Raw genomic sequence first — 18,909 nt, 5'->3', positions numbered from 1 at the left:
CATACAGCAGCCACAGACAGAGAAGGATCATAAAGCAGATTTACTACCAGCGAGAACCGCTGCAGCAAAGTGCACGTATAACCGTATGAAGAAGTGTAGAGCACAGATCTGCCTGAAGAGAAGGAAACTGGAGCTAAATGAAGGCGAACATGCCACATAGTGGGCCAAAGAAACGAGGGGGAGTCAAGGTGACAAAAGTTCAAACAAACTACCCCTGTCCAGGGCACATTTATTTTTCCACAAGAAACACACAAACATGCAACAAGGTCATCACAATTCAATAAAGACCGATAGATTAAGAAGCCCTTTATAGTTGAATCGATGTCTTTCTATATCTTGCTTTTAATTGATCTCAGTTTATCTTTGTGAACCATTTTAAATAGCAATATGTATACACTGCTTAAGAGAAATTAAACCACACAAATCATGATTTGAAAATGTCAATTGAAATGGGCACTTCAAATGCAAAACATTCTGATGTTTTAGATGTCGTCAGAAGAATGAGGAGAACAACCAAACGCTGCCTCGTCCCCATCTGTGTAAATCAAATCCCGATAGAGGAAAACAACCTTTCTAACTAACTGGAGTAAGATGCAAAACCACAGTGCTAAATCCCCAGAAGACCTGGGTGATATCTCTAAAGAAGCTCTGATGTTTTCTTACGCAAAAAGCTATGCATTGTCAATAAACCTGCTCACAGTTTGGTTAACATGCACCTCTCGGAGAACATTACTGCATCTTTAAAAAGGACATGAACCCAAGATTCGTTTACTAGACTCGGCACACATTCACACACACACACACACACACACACACACACACACACACACACGCACAGACAAATGGATACAAACACACAATATATCCACACACAATGTTAAGGTATCATTTAGAGAGAGACGTACAGTTTGCAGTTATGAGTACTGTAAATACTTCATATGATAAAAGTTCACCCCGTGTCGCACTTCTATTCAAATGTAAAATAGTATGGAATGAATCCTAATAAGAGTAATACAGCAATGTTATGTAATAGTTCTTTTAGAGACAATCATCATTCAAAAAAAGACATCAAAAATATATGTTTTCTAATACATAGCGTGTGAACATCTTCGGATTGCGACCCCTTTGTTTTCGAATCCTGGAGGTAGGCACCCCATAAAGAAAACATCCATCGTCATTTAAAACCAAAAAGAATCTGCCTTCTTGCTACACAGAAATCATGTATTAGATCTTTTAAAAATAGTAAATTGCATAAACACCATCTCCCTCTTTCTTTAATCAGACAAATATACCAAACCATGTTTTGTTCGTCATTTTCATACAAGTCTGTACACACCTGAAAAGTCTAAAGGGCCGTAGGCTACTACAAGGCCGACACATGGAAAGGAAAAGTCGAAGAAGCAAACATTTGGATTTCTCTGGTTAACGAAACTTTACTCAACATGGAAAAAATTCCCTGATAGGTTGGAAGCATTCTCTCTTGCTGTCCCGTATTATAAAGGGAGTCAAAAAGGTTGTGAAGGAGAAAACTTGAGATGGAACAGGCCAAACAAAAACTGTTTTCAACACCTGCGTAAAAAATCACACTTACAAATACTTTTAGTGGTTTGTTTTAGCCTGTGCAGGCACCAGAAAGTTGAACACAGCATACACAGAAAAGTAGTTCAAAGCCCCTGAAAACTTGGTTTAAAATCTAAAACAACAAAAGTATTTCTCTATAACATCAAATACTCATGACTAAATCAGCAGTTAAAAGCTAACGTGCCTAGCTTAGCACTTTAAAGACCTAGCTTACAGCTAACGTTTGTAGCTAGCTAGCTAGCTAGGAACGTACTTTGTGAGCTAACTTCAGACATCGGTACGTTACATTGCAGGCTGACTTTGCGGGAATAACGCCATGCGAAAACACGCTTTGCTTTGTGCTTTTACACACCTTAAGAAAAGCAAGGACATAAATACAAAAAAATCTCACGGAAAATTACAAGACTGTTCTATCTTTGGGAGAAAATTGTATGTTTGTGTGAGACATGGTTAGAAGATGCTTGAGACAATAGGTTTTCAGGGTCTTTAAAAACAATTTATACAGTATACTTAGATTGACAACTGACTGAGGTCAATCGCACCAATCTGTTGCTCCAGTTAGCTAAAACAAAGACCAAGAACTATTTGTAGCTTTTATTCAACCAAGGCATGCCGCTTTCACCTCCAAACTGAATAAAGATTGCTGACTGCATCCATCCCCATGTTCTGGACAAGTAGAAAAAGAGAAATGGCCCATTTGGGGGGAACGGACATCTTCATGCTGCTAAAGCTCCCCCACCAATAATAAAGACACATTTACTGTCCCACGGGATCAACTACACAGATTCTACATTAAGGTAACGACAGCAGCATACGCTAAGACTACTTGTAATATAAGACGTCCATAACATGTCGTACATATTTCAACAGTCCCTGACATACTGACAAATTCATCTTTGCCAGATTTTATGTATTCATGTTAACATGTGCCTGTGTATAGATATGTGGGACAATTGGTAATTTTATATATTTACTATATAGAAGAGTATAAAAATAAATTAAACTTACACCATCGACTCAAATTGAGCTTGAATTTAAAGGTATATCACATCTGCAAATGTATATCATATATATTTCTCAAAGCATCGCAAGCCGGTTTATAAACATCAACTTAAAAAAAAAAAAAAAAAAAGACAGATTTAGTTGTACATTTTCCTAAAACTTAAACAAAAACGTTGCCTCAAAGTTCTATGGAAGACTATGATTCGCTCTAAAGTTAAGCTCCCAGCTGGGTGCCCACTCGATAAACCTTACATCAACACCCCCCGCTCATTAAAATTGATCAGATATAATTATGGAGAATTATGCAGCACTGGGTTTATCTTTTATCTCAGAGTAAAGAAGCAGCGCAAGATCTCCACCAAGGATCTTCAAAAGCTCTTTACCTCACAGGCATAACATCTGAGGGGGGAAAATGGAGAGCGCAGGAAAAAATGGTTCCCAGCTAACTACGTATTAGACCCCCAGTTGCATGGTTGCTAGAATGAAGTGCTCTGCTGCTGCTGAGGAGGAGGAAAGTGGGGGGCGGGTACATAAGGTTTGTCTCAAACAACTCTGAGTGAGCTCACACAGGGAATGAGATGTTTCGCCGCTCGCTGTACAAGCAGCAAACAAGCTCACAAGAGACTTGTGGATTGCAGGCGAGCAGGAGCCTAAGATGGATCTCATAGGGAGAGCGTCCATCTGCCAGAAGTGTGTTCAGCTTTTCTCCTCAAGGACCTCAAGCCTGCATATTATTGCCTCAGAGCACGCAATCACACTCTCGTGTATGGTCAGCATGATGGATCGTGCCGACTCCTGGGTTTGCCTCCAACGGGGGAGAAAAATAACGCAGGCTTAATATTCAGAGAGGTCAGCGTCATCAGTGTGTCAACAAAACAAATGAATTTCCCCTTGGAGCGTGGAAAATCTCACTTCACAACCACAGCCTGTTCATTTACAACAGCTCATAACAAGCATCAAACTGACTGGTAAGATGCTCGTTTCATCTATATGTCATGTCTCCTCTCGTAAGACAGTCTACAAGGTTAACCACACAACATAGCTTTATTACCAGACACTAATATTTCATAGCCTTTGTCCCTGGAGTTTACTTCATGCACTACAGAACACACTTCCATTTTTTTTTTTTTAGAGAACACTGACCTTAAGTTTTAGAAGGGGAAAATGTCAGAGATGCCAAGTGCAACTTTACTGTCACATCACCAAAAATACGCCCAAATCCTCTCCTTCAAATCACAAAACCACCACTTTTTACAGGACAATAATTATTACAAGAGAAAAGGGGGGGATGCAAATAATCAATTCATTTGGATTAATTCAAAATGCTGAAATTCTCTTAAATTTCTCTTCACAATATCTAGCAACAACTGATCTATAGACGCCTCACCCGATTGCAGGTAATTGCCCAACCTTCATTATGAAGCGTTAGTCTGGGCCATGCATTCTGGAGTTCAGCATTTACAAATATGCCTTCGTATAGTTTTGGCCGCTCATCAAGCGCAGAGGAACAACTTCAGTTTCAATCTAAGAAGGGGTTATATACCTTTTTACCAAAACAGAAATCTCAGCTTGTCTTTACATTCGTCAACACTCTGAGAACATTTGGCATGAACACAACATGCTCAAGGCATGGATCAAGAGACAGCAGAGGGGGGGGGGGGGGGATCTTAGGTTGTACAAATCAAAAATATCGACCATAAACCACGTCGTTTATTTTGCTTGCGTTGCTCTTGTGCCACCACTTCTGCAGGGTATTTTCGTTTGTGGAGAGTAAAGAGTTGTCGGCTGCCTGTTGGCCCGTCATGCAGCGTCCTGTTGTCTGGGAGACGGCGGGGCATGGTGGGTTGTGATCCTGTATACCAGCTCAGCCGGCCGTCAGTCCTTCAGGTTGTCCTCGCCGACCCCCTGGGCCGACAGCTCTGTCAGGACGTTATCCAGGTACTTGGGGTCAGGGTAGCCGTGGCCGGTCAGGTTGGAGCCGAATTCTGTCTTGTGGTGAATCTCGTTCCACACCACCGTGTCCGACTCGCCCGTGGTGCTGGACGTGCCGATGGTGAAGATGAGGCGTCGGTCCCAGGCCATGATCAGCAGCTTCAGGACCTGGAGAGACAAAAGAGGGCAGAGAAGGAAGTCATTACGCTGCTGAAGCTAGAAGAAAGCAACAATAACGTTAGTCTCCTTTCATAACATGACTTAGCTTTCCCGTGCTACTCAGAGAACCAGGGTTACATTAGTAACTTAAAGGTTTAGTTAAGCAAAATCTTAAAAACACAAGCACATTTTATTGCAGAAGCAGAAACACTTTCCCCTCTGAAGGAAAGCACACTTGCATGCAGCATGGTTTTAAAGCTTGTGAGCTTTTAGTGTTAGATCATTGTACCGGTGTCAGAGCTTACCTTCCTGCCCTTGTCACTGTCAGGGAGGTAGCAGTGTCGAGGGAATCCTCTTGCACTGAACTTCTTCCCGGGGTTGGGGTGCTCATTGGTCTGGTGGAAAATGTGAAGAGCAAACGTTACAACTCCTCTTCTAATTACGACTTTATTGTGTAGGAAATGTCAACAGGACTCCCCTGACGAGACTTATGGTTCAAGTAGCTTACCATTTAAAAGAAACTATGCTACTGTAAATATCCAATCATCTCATTTGCTTATTTTATAGTTTATAAAACATTATTTGGCAAACATTTAAAAGTAATTGCACCAGAGTTAGCAAGAAGCTTCTAATTTGCATCCCGGGGCAGGTGGACAAAATAACAACCACATAACAACTAATACACTACATGAAACAGCACAATATATAAATGTCCATCAGTGTGAGTTAATAATTCAAATCAATATGATAAATACTATACATTTAAGGCAATCATTGGTGGTGACAATTCCACTTTTGTAGCCAGTCACCCCTAGTAGATGCTCTAGTCCTACTGGCACTGCCACTGTCCGGATAGGCCATCCTCTAAGAGGAGGGGGTGTTGCAGTTGTCTTGACGTGGGAAATTAATCACATAATGTTCCTTATTTCTAGTGAGATTCTCTTTTTTTTTTTTAACCAGGAAGTACATGAGACAATCCAACAAATCAGAAGAAATATACTTAATTTATACACGCAGAGCAAAAAGTAGTTCCTGTGATTCTTCGGAGATTTTAACTCCCAATATCATTCAGCTGTTGTCCATTAAAGAAATACACGTTGGGATATCTAGAGTTTAGACCGAGGAGTGAGAGGAGAAAGAGAGAGCTGCAGAAATGTTGTGCTGAACAGGTCACCCCCAGTGTTCTCTGTCCCCTGGGAAACTAAGCCTGTTCCTCTGGTCGGTTTATTGACTCTATTAAAGCTCCTCTCAGCAGTTAGGATGAAACACGCAACCTATACATCTCACCGACCCAGGCTGCAAAAACATCCTTTCCTCTCCACTGTAAATGTGATGAAGATTCAAAAAGACCGTCATTGGATCGGTTTTTATTTTAATTGTAAACCCTCTATCTATCTATTTATTGTATCCTAAATGATGAATTCATTACTGAAAAACCCTGCAAACTCTTAGATGGTGGTGAAGTGTCTCTCTCTGCCCAGAACCTCTCTGTGATCTCACCTTCCTGCACTGATAACCGCCTGTCAAACTGAAGCGGATAAGCAGCAGTTGTAGAGAGGGCACAGATTAAGAGATGAGAGACAACGGATCAGGGCACAAAAGCAACATGGTGGATTCAGCGAAGTGACACAGTTCTTACCTGGATCCCAGCAGGAATGTCGTAGACGATGCGGATGGTCTTGGAGTCTGGGTAGCCGGGCAGGCAGTGGGGGATGACGTGGTACTCCATCTTCCCAGGAGGCTGGGTGCCTGTTTTCTCCCCATAGATGGTTTTGCATGTTGGACACTGAAGACTGCCATCCTGGGTTGAATAAACAAATACATACAATGGCATGACATTAACTATACAATAAGATGCGGTTGAGATTTATTGTTTAGTGTCATAACCCTTTAAAAAGAGTCAGTTCACCCAAATCAACTTTTCTAGGGTTTCTGCAATTCTGCTTAGATCTACGGAGCCTTTTAGCTCATTGTTTTGGTTTTACACACTACAAATGTAATGTTTTGGTTCTGTACGCTAACTACCCAGCCCCAAACAGCAGACAGACAAAGATAGCAACTAGCTAGTAAACCAAATGGAACATTTAGCAGATAACGAGAACAGCAGAAGATATAGTCGGGAGACCAAACAAGAGCGAAAAGAAAAGATTTACATACTCCTACAATAAATGCTAATGTTGCTCTGCATCTGGATGTGTGAATAGGCAACTGCTTGCTAATACCTTAGACATGTCAAATTTATAAGGGGTTAAAAATCTATTAATACAGCTAAAATCGACAGCAACAAGTCTTTCCAGAAACAATGTGCTGGTTATGTCCCCAGGAAAAGTGACAGGGTGTTCTGGGAGTTATTGAGAGTAATAAGGATATTGTTCCCGTTGAACATTTTAAATCTCAAAAATCCTGGACAAATAAAACCAAAACTGTCTCCATGGCTGTAAACCACCAGAGGCAAGTGAGAACATATACTGCCATTTGTTTGATTCATAGTAACAGATACATTTATTTGATATCATCAGACTAACTATTGTTAATTTTACACTGATGGCTGCTCATTAAATATGCTTGTATGTTCTTTCTCTGCATTACCAAACCAAAGCTGTCAAGTCTGACTGATCTGATGAGCCTGTATAAGATCTCCATCTGCGTACAGCTATGTTGAATCCTGATCATCTGCCAGTGCAATGCAATCCGGTAGGACATCACAATTTATAATTTGAGCCTAGAGTGACATCATAACAACGTCTGGCTCACAAGCTTTTACCTACCTTATTGCCATTGTTGTACATGGCCACCAGGCACAGCAGATGGTACATGTGGCCACACTTGCCAAGTTTGCCCACCAGCTCTGGCTTGATGCCTTTGTGCTGCAGGATGCCTTCATAGCCTGATGCCATGACCAACCTCTCCATGCAGATGGTACAGTCCTGGAATAGCCAAGCAAAAAATACTACAGCTGCCATTCTACATGACTGTGTATTTATGAGACGTTCACACTCGGTTAGGACATCACGCGGTCAAAGAGTGCATCTGTTGTTGGTGGGCACACAACTTTTAAGTCATTTGTTTTGTGTTTTTCTTACCTCATCCGGCACCACTTTAATCTTCTCGGTGTATCTTCGCACCACATCCTCTGGGCTTTTGCCTTGTCATAGAAAAAAGCATAAGAGAGATGAGTTGACCGCTGAAGAAAAGACAATCCTTGCCACGTACTTACACCCACACGCCACAAGCACATATGCAAAATAAAGGACAAGATGGACCACGGGATGGAAGAGAACATTATGAATGACAAACTTTCACGAGTTTCAGCGGCCGCTCTGGCCTGGATGTGACTGCAGCCCCACTTTGTTTTCCTGATAAAAGACTGCGAGTGTGCATGTGAATGTAGTATACATGTCTGTGATGTTAAAGAGGAGGTCACCTTCAAACTGGCAGATAACCCAGCCATCCCCACACTCTCTGATAATCACCGTGTGCAACCAGGCTGAGAGCACACCCACAGCTTACACCCCTAATACGCTTACAGGCAACCTCTTTTCCCCCCGGAGCCTTTGTCTGTTCATGTGAGGGACAGCCAGCGAACAGAGGGAGGGAGAGAAGTGCAGAGAGGAAAAAAAGGTTAAGGTATAAAGGCTAGGGAAGACAGAGAGCTGTGAAGAGAGGGAGCAGAGAAAATGGAAAAAAAATGGAGGAGCAAAGACTCAATTGCTATTTGATAGCTTCATTAGCGAGATCAAAAGCCTCTTTGACCTTTTTCTGTACAAAAAGCAGAGAAGGATGAGCCCAAATCTCCCTGCTCGAGAAAAAACACATCTCCATTCCCCTCGCAGCCCTCCAGTATCCAAGTTCACACTCTATCTGCAGGCAGCACATACAGGTCGGCACATTTGGCTGCTGCCTTGTTCCTCAATATGCCGCTCAATCCAACCCCCGCGAAATATTTAGTCATCATTCATTTACAGTCACATATCAGCACCTTCCTAGTAAATCATAGGAAACTATGGGACCCGTAAGATAAAAGTGCTGCTGCATCGTCTGCTCTGAAGGGTTGAAGAAGACAACCACGGCGCAGCGACGGCAGCCCAACAGCCTCACTGATCAATTAGGACAAAGACTCCTGTGGGAGGCCGGCCATTTCCAAGGCTTCCATCGACCAGCACTTATTCAAGTACAAAGCCGTCCCACTAAACACCAGATCCCCTCTCAAACCCGCTCAGTACAACACTCCCTTGTTAATCACTTTCCTGACAACTGCCTCTGTCGATCTGCATGTGGTGTAACACCTATAAAATTGTTACAGTAACACTTTCACTGCATTTGCTCATAAATCCGAACTAGCAATCATCATAACATTTTATAGGAGCTTTTTGAGAGGTAAAAAGGCATGCTTTCCTGACTCATCACCAGCGACCATGGGTGAGTTCAGATTTATTGTAACACCCTCAGGGAGCTGAAAAGGGAGGCATTTAAAGAACAATTAAAAAGCCTTGTAAAAAAAAAACTAACAGCTTTGGTTTTGTTAGCATGATGATCCGGAAACATCCTGCAAAGACAAAGTCTGCTGACCATCAGTGGTCTATTCCTCGACTCACCAACACAATATAAAATACAATGGTAGCATTTCCACTGTCTTCTCCTCTCATTGATCCCCGTCCATCTTACCTCTCCTCAGGTGCTTTTTCTTGGTTTTGCGGCGCATGCCATTGATCCCTGGCACTGGCTTCATGTCGCTCTTGTTAATGGGTGGTGGGTGCAGTATTGGCTTGGGGGCCCGAGTCAGGCAAACCGGCAGACCTGCAGCGCACATCAGGATACCTGTCATACCTGATGCATATGGAGAACACACACATGCACACACACGCACACACACACACACACACACACACACGAGTGGAGAAAGCACTGATTGTAAATGTCTTTCAATATCAATAAGAGTTTGACCACAACAAATCTCTTTTTAGTTCAATGAATTAAGGCTGGGCGATAATTCAATGTGATCATTTCTCGTCTTTCAAAATCACATATCACAGATATCGTGATACCCAATTACGTCGACTAAATTGATAAGATCAAGCACATACTTACTGAGTAAATCTGATCAAACTCAGTTGAAATCAAGTGATTGTCTTCGTGTGATTACTCTGTATTTGTGTGCATGCATGTAAACAGTAAGTGTACAGCTGTACATTTTCCCTCTATAATTTCACTTGAAACATTTTCTCATTGTATTAACCCAGGAGTATACACAAATAGGTTTTACCATGTGTTTTTTTTCATATAGACTATAGCTATATTGTGATATATATTGTTATTGAGATATGAAATGACATAAATCACCATAGAAGGTATTGGCCATATCGCCCAGCCCTACAATGAATGTTGACTAACCTGCTAGTGCTGGGTGCACTGGTCCAGATCCAGTCAGGTTCTTCACTGGGAGGGCAGGAACCCTACAAGAGGAAAGAACAAACTAATGTTTTCATGACCACAGAAAGTGACCAACTCACATCATACATTCATTCAGGCTCATACTACCACCTCTAGTGGCCATTTGGAGACATCAAGAGCTCCAGAAAACACGTATCATCTCCTCTGTGTGCCATTCCATTCTTGTTTTTGTTTCTTAGCTAAATCTATATTTAAATGGCCCGGTGGCCTCTAAAATGGACGGTAAATTGTCCTGATCATGCATCACTGCCTGTTATGCCACAGCTGAGAGAAGTGAGAACAGCAGCCAGTTTTACCCTACATGCCACACAAAACGCTCAAGTTAAAATGTCACATGTGCTTCAGCGCAGAGACGGAGACAACTGCAATGGGATGAGACAGCTTGACTCATGTACAAAGCACTGCGGCAGAGCCTGATTCAGGATGACATTTGGAGAGGCTGAAGTTCACCGAGAACACAGATGACAAAACAGTTGACTTGCGCACTCTTTCAAATCTGTGGAGCAGAGCAATCAAAAGCACTCGAGGGCTTAATATGAGCACACGAATCAGTCATTCTCTTTTCATAGGGCCGTAGCCTCAATGCAACCAGCATCCCACAGAAAGGGCCGTGGAGCAGCTGAGCTCGGGAACACCTTTTCCTTTCCTTGATCACAATCAATATCTTGTTTTAAAATCACATTACAATTCAGAAAACAAGCCAGAAGAACGTTGCACCCCATGTTAGTTGGACAGCCCCGAGAACAACAAGTCAAATCTCAGCTTCAGGATAAGAAGAGCCTCGTTTACACCTGGTACTTTCTTGCAATTTTGAGCTTCCAGAAGCTCCTGTGTGTGGATGTCTTTCATAGCATCTTTCAAATATTTCTGTAAATTAGTGCAGCCTCTGTTTCTGCCAATTATAATAATAGGCTCTGATGAACCCTCTGTACACTTACCCATCATGGGTAGTCGCTGACTTCTGCTTGTGTGAAGTTATGTGTACCCTTACGTGCAAAACAATTAAATAAAACACTCATTTAAAGAAATGCTTCGCAGCACCCCCTAGTGGCCACAGTTATAATGAGCAAAACCACTTAAAAAGGGATAGCTCGGATTGATTGCAGTGGGCTTGTGTGAGATACTAAACCACAGTCAGTGTTTTAGCTATAGTAGAAGGGGGTCGGCACGCACCCAAGTTTGGAGAAACAGCTAAAGTCACAGAATAAAACTAACTAACCGATCCAGGCCGCAGTAGACCAGCATCTCCGTGTTTTTGTCAATGGAGTCTGGTGGGATGAAGAGAGCACAGATGGATAGAACAGCTTCAGTTCCACATTGGAAATGGCTGTCTCATGGCAAGGTAAAGCAAGAAAATGTGTGCCGAGCTAATACACTGACTATACCTCGTACAAGCCCACTTCAAACTATCCGAACTATCCCTTTAAGGAGATGGTCTGCGACACATTCTGACCAGATGGAGATAAAAGTCACATGAAGTGAACAGGTGTAAATGGGGCTCACTGAGCCATGTATCTCAGTATATCATACATGACTGAACACATGACTTCTAAATCTTCCTGCTCTTTGACCATGAAGCAACTGAGATCTTTGGCCCTGCAGCGCTTCAGACGTTTCACAAATCCGCATGAAGAGACCGCTTTGATATTAGCGAGAGCCTCTGTTCCTGTGCCAGGGGAAGCCCTTCAATAAGCTGAGTGCAATAACAGAAAGGGACACGAGGCCTGGCTGAGGCTGATGTGTCCCAATCGCTGTTTTTGATAGAGACTCACTGCACACTGCGTCTCACACCAGTGGACCGGAGACCAGGATCAGCTTCCTCCTGTTGTGAGCACAACTGATGCGAATCAAAAGACATGAAATCACAGAAACATGATGTGTGATAAACACCTTCCGTCAGAATGTTTGAATTCAGGGAAGTGAAACCGAGACAGGTTTAATATCAGCGAGTGATTTCGCACCTTCAACTGCAGCGGAGGAATTGACGGGTGAACTCACTTGCTGCGGTCGCAGCTCACAACAAAAACTAACCAGTCGATACTTCACAGCACTCAGCTGCCAATCAATCAGTTATAGAAGCAGCGTCGGCTATTCTGCTTCACTGCAGAGGAACATGTTTATGGCAGAGGAGGTGACAAACACCTTATGAAACATGAATATCAAAAGTAGAAAAGTGATTTGCTAAATCAGAATCTGGTACTCAATAAAAAACTAATTAGGTGCAGAGACTTTCTCCTTCAATTGCACATGCACTTAGGCCTAAATCTAATCAAAACACACCATGAACAGGACGCCTCCCTTTATGAATGCATGTATAATCAAGCCTGTTCAGTGAGAGCGCTGTGATCAAACAAATAATTAGACAGCACGCCATGAGAGCTCTTAGCACCATGTCATTGTGTGTGCCGTCTGCACACTTTGCACACACTACACACTCCTATAAGCATACAGTACAGAGGCTCTGTCAAGGATCCATAACATAACATTCATTAGAAATGCTTTTCATCTTTATTGCTTTCCAATTCTGGCAAAGATCTCGCTTATCAGCCGCCGGAGAGCGTATTGCATAATAAACAGGCAATGTTGATGAAACAGCTGCACACTGTGTGATTGCACAACCAACTAAATACAAACACACTAATCTGCACTGTGTTTATGGTTGCAGGCGATTTCCTATTGTGCTTCGTTCTTTCTGTAAAGTGTGTACTTATCTATCTGTGCACTACAGAAATTGTTGCTGTACACGGCTGCGCCCTTTACCAGCCAGTCAACCTGTAGCCTGTGTGCACCACCCTTCATCTCATTCCGCTACGCTCTTTTCTCTTGACTTGATTTTTAGGAATGTGCACCTCTTCCTTTCTTTCATGACCCCGTCTGTCTTGAGACACATGGCACCTCCTCACACACTGACGATCCCTAATGCTGATCTTCCCTCTGTGCTGCTTATTCCTCTCACTCTCACACCATCGGGAGTGCATCAAAATCCATTGTCATTACTCATCTCTTATTGCTATGCTTAAACAGTCAATGCAGAGAGTATCCAATGATCCTGAACAACAGGGTGCTTTGGCTCGTGCTCACTTCTTACGAGCAATTATACCTCATCGTCAGCGTAAACAAGAGCAGACCTTTGGCCTTTCCACCACAACGCTTCGGTTCCAGCGAGTTTCGACAAGGCACCAGACTGACGCTCGTCCCCTCTGCATTTCTTTCGCCCCGCCAACTCAAATGTTTCTCTTCCTCCTGACCTGTGTTCACTTCTTCGCTCCCGCTTCTGTCCGTCGAGCTTGGCTACACTAAAACCTTTGATCGAGGACAGTAGTGTGCTGCTGAGGAATTTCCATTTCCTATGGCGGTATCTTTCACGTCTAATGCCACAATTTCTGACCTATAAAATCCAACCCCTACATACCTAACCCATTAACACTACATTAATTATGGCCCCTGTCAGGTCAGGACACAAGGGTCGCTGTCCCTCTTCTGCTTCTTTCTCGGTATCCTTCCTTTCCTGGGGGAATCTCCAAGCTTCCTTGAGGACTTAATCAGACCGAGAGCGATGCGATTCCCCAAATAGAGAACATTAGGCCTAGTTAGGAAAGTGCTGACGGAGGACTAATATCTCCTCATCTGTTGATTATGCACCATAAAGACAGTGAGAAGAGGGCTGCAGGGAGAAAACTCCAGGAGTGCTTAATTGCATATTGATGCGAGTAGCGGGAAGCAAAGGCAAGCCCTAGACGTGCTACACTGTGGGGGGTTTACAACGCGTGTAATACACTTTACAGTGCACCTGAACGTCCTGAGGATTAAGCAATAATGACTGCAAGAATTTCCAAATTGGACAGTTTGGTCCATATGAGCTCTCATGATTCATGAATTAATTTCAAACATGAATTTGAATCTGGCGTTGAGCGTCAGAGCAGCCCACTGAGGGATAATGATCTCTGCACTCCACGCACAGCCCTCCGGCCAACACTCAGACGAGCAGTCTGAACACAAGCAGAGTGGAGCTCGGAAACACAGCCAACACACATGCGCGCACACACACACACACACACACACACACACACACACACACACACACACACACACACACACACAGCATGTCTCGACTCAGTTATACCAATTTGCATGAAGAAAGAGCACAAGAGGATGTGGCTTGGCTGACAAAAAAAAGATCTTGTGACATTCTTTCTGTTCCCTCACCCTCAAGATATCTTTCAAAGAGACAGATGATTAATAATATCACTTCTTATCACCGTGCAATGTGAGAATCTTGTGCTTTTCTAATGGAAATCATCAGTTGCAGCTCTACTTACAGTCATGGATAATTAATAGTTAAGATGGACACATAACCTTATAACTTTTTCCTGTTTCTGGCAACCGTGTGAATAGTGTGTGAGCTCAATAATAAAAAAAGCCTGCATCCGTCGTCACTATATACATACTATACTTTAGTTTGTAGCAGGTAACATGTAACGGCAGGCTGTGCTACAGTGAGCTGTAATAAGATAAACTGATGTGAACCAGCAGATGGTGCCACTTCTAATATTTGTGCACGCAAGATGCATGAAGCACCCCCCCCCCCCTTTTTATAACCCACAGCCAACAATAAAAAAAGATCAATATTTGATCTGTAGACTTCAATGATACACGGGTCATAAAAAGATACTGTGCTGTGTTAGCGTATGGACCGATGACATCAATCATGTGCAAGGGTAGTTTTTGAATGCAAATGCGTATATTAATATGGTAGGAATACACTTGCAATCAGAGTCTGGTCGTTTGCGTATGTAAAGCAGAAACATAAAACTCATGTAAACAAGCCACGGCGTGCCAAATACCTTCCTCGCACCCTGCGCCAGTTATATTATGGTGTGGGTGTGTGAAAAACACATCTGAGGTTTGACATTGTGTGTGGGCTCCTCTGATATCAGTCTGTAGCATGCTTGTGGGAATGTGTTCACATTTCAGTTTATGCATGTGCGAGCTCTTATATTCTGCTGTGTGTATGTTAACCACACTCATCCTGTATGTCAAGCCACTCGCCTGGGAACCAAAGCACTCCATCTCACCCCCAGTCTCTTCCTCTCTCTCTCTCTCTCTCTCGTTCTCACTCGCTCCGTACATTTTGTGCGAAAAAGTTGCATTTCTTCCCCAACTCCACGCTCCCCTGAGCTTTCACTGAATTCTTTAAATGCAGAAAGATTGTCGCTGAATGGGTCATCCCATGCTGCTTTTCTCTATCACATAAACCTATGCACTGAGACGCATCATTTTCCATCTGCTCGCTGTATATAACAAGGTCACGGCCTGCTGTGAAGCGCCAAAACCGTATACGTTTCCTTTCAGTGACACAGAATTAGGCCACAGAAAGTGAAAGGATGTGTGCCTGGTTGAAGGACGGTATTATTCAAACATGCAGTAAGTGTGTCTCTCCCCATGAGCGACGAGAACAAAATGGAATCAAATCAGGAAAGGGTTTATTTTCGTAAAAGAAAGCAGGATAAGGGACTGAAGCATCGGTTACAACGCGAGACACACTTCTTTTCTTCCTTTCGCTGAATCGCTCCGAGGTCAGAGCGCTCAGCTGAAGCTCCCTATTTTCCTTGATCCATTATTCATTCTTCCCCAGTGGAGCTCTGCCTCCACGGCAAATAGGTTTCCACAGCTACACCGGAGCCCTCTTCACATGCCTGCCTGTGCACACATCCGCACCAGAAAACAAAACGTGGTTACACACACACAGATCCAGATATTCAACATACAACGTCAGATCCTTTCACATCCCAAGACACAACAACCACAGCGTGGAGTGATAGTAACACATTTGGTCAGAGCAGAGGCAACAGAATGATCCAGAAGAGCTGCAGTATTTCACGCCTATTGGAGCCAACATAAGCTCATTGTGGAGCTGTCTCCATCGCAGACACACATAAAGAGAAGAGTTCTTCCTCAACAAAATCAACCGGACCCAAAGCTTTTTATGCAGCTCCATTGATCAGCACGTTAACGAAAGTCGTCATGAATCAGCAGAGAAAGTACGCCCGACACATGCAGGCTGAAGCTTTGTGAAGCCGAGATCGTATCCTCCCATTGCCTCAGCTGAACTGCAAATTCAACCAAATCCGAGCAATATGCCGGCGCTATAACAAGTAACAGGCTACTGCAGACGCCGGAAAATCTAAATGAGAAGATAAGGGGAATGAGTGATTGTGTTTGCAAATATCATTACCCTGGTGGGATGGCTCCTCTGGCACTGCCCATGGAAATGCGCTGGGTGCCAGGCCGGTTCAGGTTGTTCTGTCCGTTGATTGTGAGAGCGTGGTGGCCATGGGCGGATGAAAGCGATGGCATCACGGGGGAACAGGGGAAGTTGGCAGAGGACAGTGGCAACTGCACCTGTTCCGCTTTGGCTTGCCCGCCTCCCATACTTATGTTATTGTTGTTGTGGCCCGAGGATGCGGATGTCGGAGACCAGAGGGAGGTTCCAGCAAAAGTGTTGCTCTGCCGCACTACAGCGAGGGTTCCTGTAGCACCCGGGTTGACCACGGTTCCTCCGTAGAGCTTACGCCGCTGAGAGGCCAGAATCGCATTAGAGGCGGCTCTCGTGCTGTTGACCAAGATGCATTGCTGGCAGGAGCAGGGCTGGCCTGAGCTGGCTCCCACGGGCCACGACTGCGACTTGGGGATGGAACCCATGATGAGTGGGTAGGCCAGGTCCATGCGTCTCCGCAGGCGTCGCTTGCGCTGGCTCTGCCTGTTGGTCTGACACATGCTGTTGAAGTCGATGAGGTAGCAGAAGCCCAGAGAGGTCAGGTCAAGCCAGGGGTGCTGCTTCTCGTAGGCATTCTGGATGGTCACACAGATCTCCATGTCATACGGCGTCCAAGAGCCGTTGTCGTTCTCCCACTCCCACACCACCCCTTTCCCCGGGGCAGACGACGGCTCGTAGAAGTTCCTCTGCACTGGTCTCATGGTGCCTGAAAGCAAAAAAGGACAGAGAAAGGAAAAATGAGGACAATCACAAAAAAACATTAGTCACGGTCAGCTACTATGCAGGGGAGAGAAAAAGATCACCAACGATTAATGTGCAGAAGAAGAATCATCAGGGCATTTTGGGTTTTTTTTTGGTGAGATTTTCTGTATTCTGCACACGTCTGCTGCTGGCACAACAGATTCAGATCCATCAACTGATTTGGCCGCAGAAAATAGTTTCAAAGCTGCTTGAATGTTCATTAAAAGTTTACTCCAGCGATTGAGTCACTTCCGTAAAGTTGTGGGACTCGCAAGAGACAGATTTAAAAAAAAAAGGAACGGGTATTTAGTCTCTAATGTGGGTCAAGCTCCATAAACTCAATTCCTACATTTTAATGCAACTGGATAGTATCTTCCATCCCCTGCCCAAATCGTTCGAAACACAAATATTTCCCCGGTACAGATTGATAAATGCAGAACATTGCTTGCTTTTAAACCTTTCATGGCATTAAAACTCTTCCCTTGTGCTGCGATGTCATTATACTTGTCAATTAAACAAAGTAAACGAATAATTGTGTAAATGATAACTAGACTAAAGCATCATGGGATTACTCTCTGGTGACATTAGCTTGAGGCAAGATGCAGTTTTAATGCTGCTTCGGGTTTTAAGGTCATCAAGTGAGCTAACAAGTGTTGAGACAGCGCTTTGACCAACTGACGGAGACAAGGTGTAACACTTCTCTACCTGCCTGAGGGAATGTAGCTGTAGCATTAAGTCAGTGGCTCAAGATACAAACATAAATTGCAACAAGCTTGGGTCTTGTGCACACGCAATGGAAAGTCCCTCCCCGTCAAGAAGCTCTGACTGTGTCTCAAACGGCACGCAATGGCCTTTCAGGAACAGACATCATACCCACAATCCCCTTCTGTGCAAGTCTGCAGTCTACTGGTCTGTATGGCGACAGGAAGGAGGGGGTTGTACCTCTGTCCCTGTGCTGATGGCCATTCAGCTCCCACCTCCATTATAACACAATTACTGTAGTCACACGGGAAATCAGGACACCTTAGCCTATCCATCTCCCCGCTGCACGTCCGCAAGGGTATCCAGGCACTCCTTCCCCCACCTAATTTAACGGGTAAATGCACACTCCCCTGCCAGGGAGGACCAGGGTGATAATGGAGGGCTGGGAGTGTGTGCAGAGGATGAATGGATGTGGGAATGAGTAGAGGGGTTGGTGGGCAGCGGTAACCCCTCATCCTGCTGCCGGCTGCGGAGAATAAAATCCATCAGCAGAATCAGCAAGTCTGACCTTGAGTCTCTGCTGCAGACTGCTGCTAAAGGACTCGGCTTGGCGGCTAATTTCATTTGGAGCCTGCTGAGAATCACACACACACACACACACACACACGCTCACACACACACGCTCACAGATGACTGCTCAGTGAGCCAGCTGCCTGTGTCTCTCACGTCTTCACTCAGTCAGCCATGCACAACTTTTTCTGCCAGTTGCGTCCGTGCCTGCTCACGGCTCGCTCGCTTGCTTGATTTCTTGGCGGATAATAATGAAGATAATAATGCTTTCCCTATATGGATTCCAGAATAAAACACTCATTAATTTCCTTTAAAGTCAATGATTTCCTCTGTACTTGTAGCGCAGCGGTGGAAGGTTAGCTCCATGTCTCAACCCGTTATCCCTGCGGCTCCTGAGGGATGCATTAGGTTCGACACTTTCAGCATGGCCGCGTGTTTCAGGCCAATAGTGGCGCAGCTTTACGCAGTCTTCACCATCTTCAGAAATGTTTGAA

The 18,909-nt window shown here is 44.0% G+C and overlaps 1 protein-coding gene across 1 annotated transcript in view; it reads right to left on the bottom strand.

The window, feature by feature from the left end:
• Positions 1-189: 189 nt before the first annotated feature.
• dtx1 (deltex 1, E3 ubiquitin ligase) overlaps positions 190-18,909 on the bottom strand; it is a 37,767-nt gene continuing 19,047 nt past the window's right edge. The window contains exons 3-10 of the mRNA XM_029440185.1: positions 16,361-17,108; positions 10,066-10,127; positions 9,340-9,501; positions 7,758-7,819; positions 7,443-7,601; positions 6,314-6,475; positions 4,980-5,069; positions 190-4,683 (exon numbers count right to left, since the gene is read on the bottom strand). Of these exons, the coding sequence (XP_029296045.1) occupies positions 4,459-4,683; positions 4,980-5,069; positions 6,314-6,475; positions 7,443-7,601; positions 7,758-7,819; positions 9,340-9,501; positions 10,066-10,127; positions 16,361-17,108 (1,670 nt within the window). The 3' untranslated portion in view covers positions 190-4,458. The remainder of the gene's footprint in view (positions 4,684-4,979; positions 5,070-6,313; positions 6,476-7,442; positions 7,602-7,757; positions 7,820-9,339; positions 9,502-10,065; positions 10,128-16,360; positions 17,109-18,909) is intronic.

The sequence above is a fragment of the Cottoperca gobio genome, chromosome 9 (assembly GCF_900634415.1).
Source record: "Cottoperca gobio chromosome 9, fCotGob3.1, whole genome shotgun sequence".
In the NCBI taxonomy this organism is placed as follows: Eukaryota; Metazoa; Chordata; class Actinopteri; order Perciformes; family Bovichtidae; genus Cottoperca; species Cottoperca gobio.
This window is presented reverse-complemented; position numbering and strand designations above follow the sequence as displayed.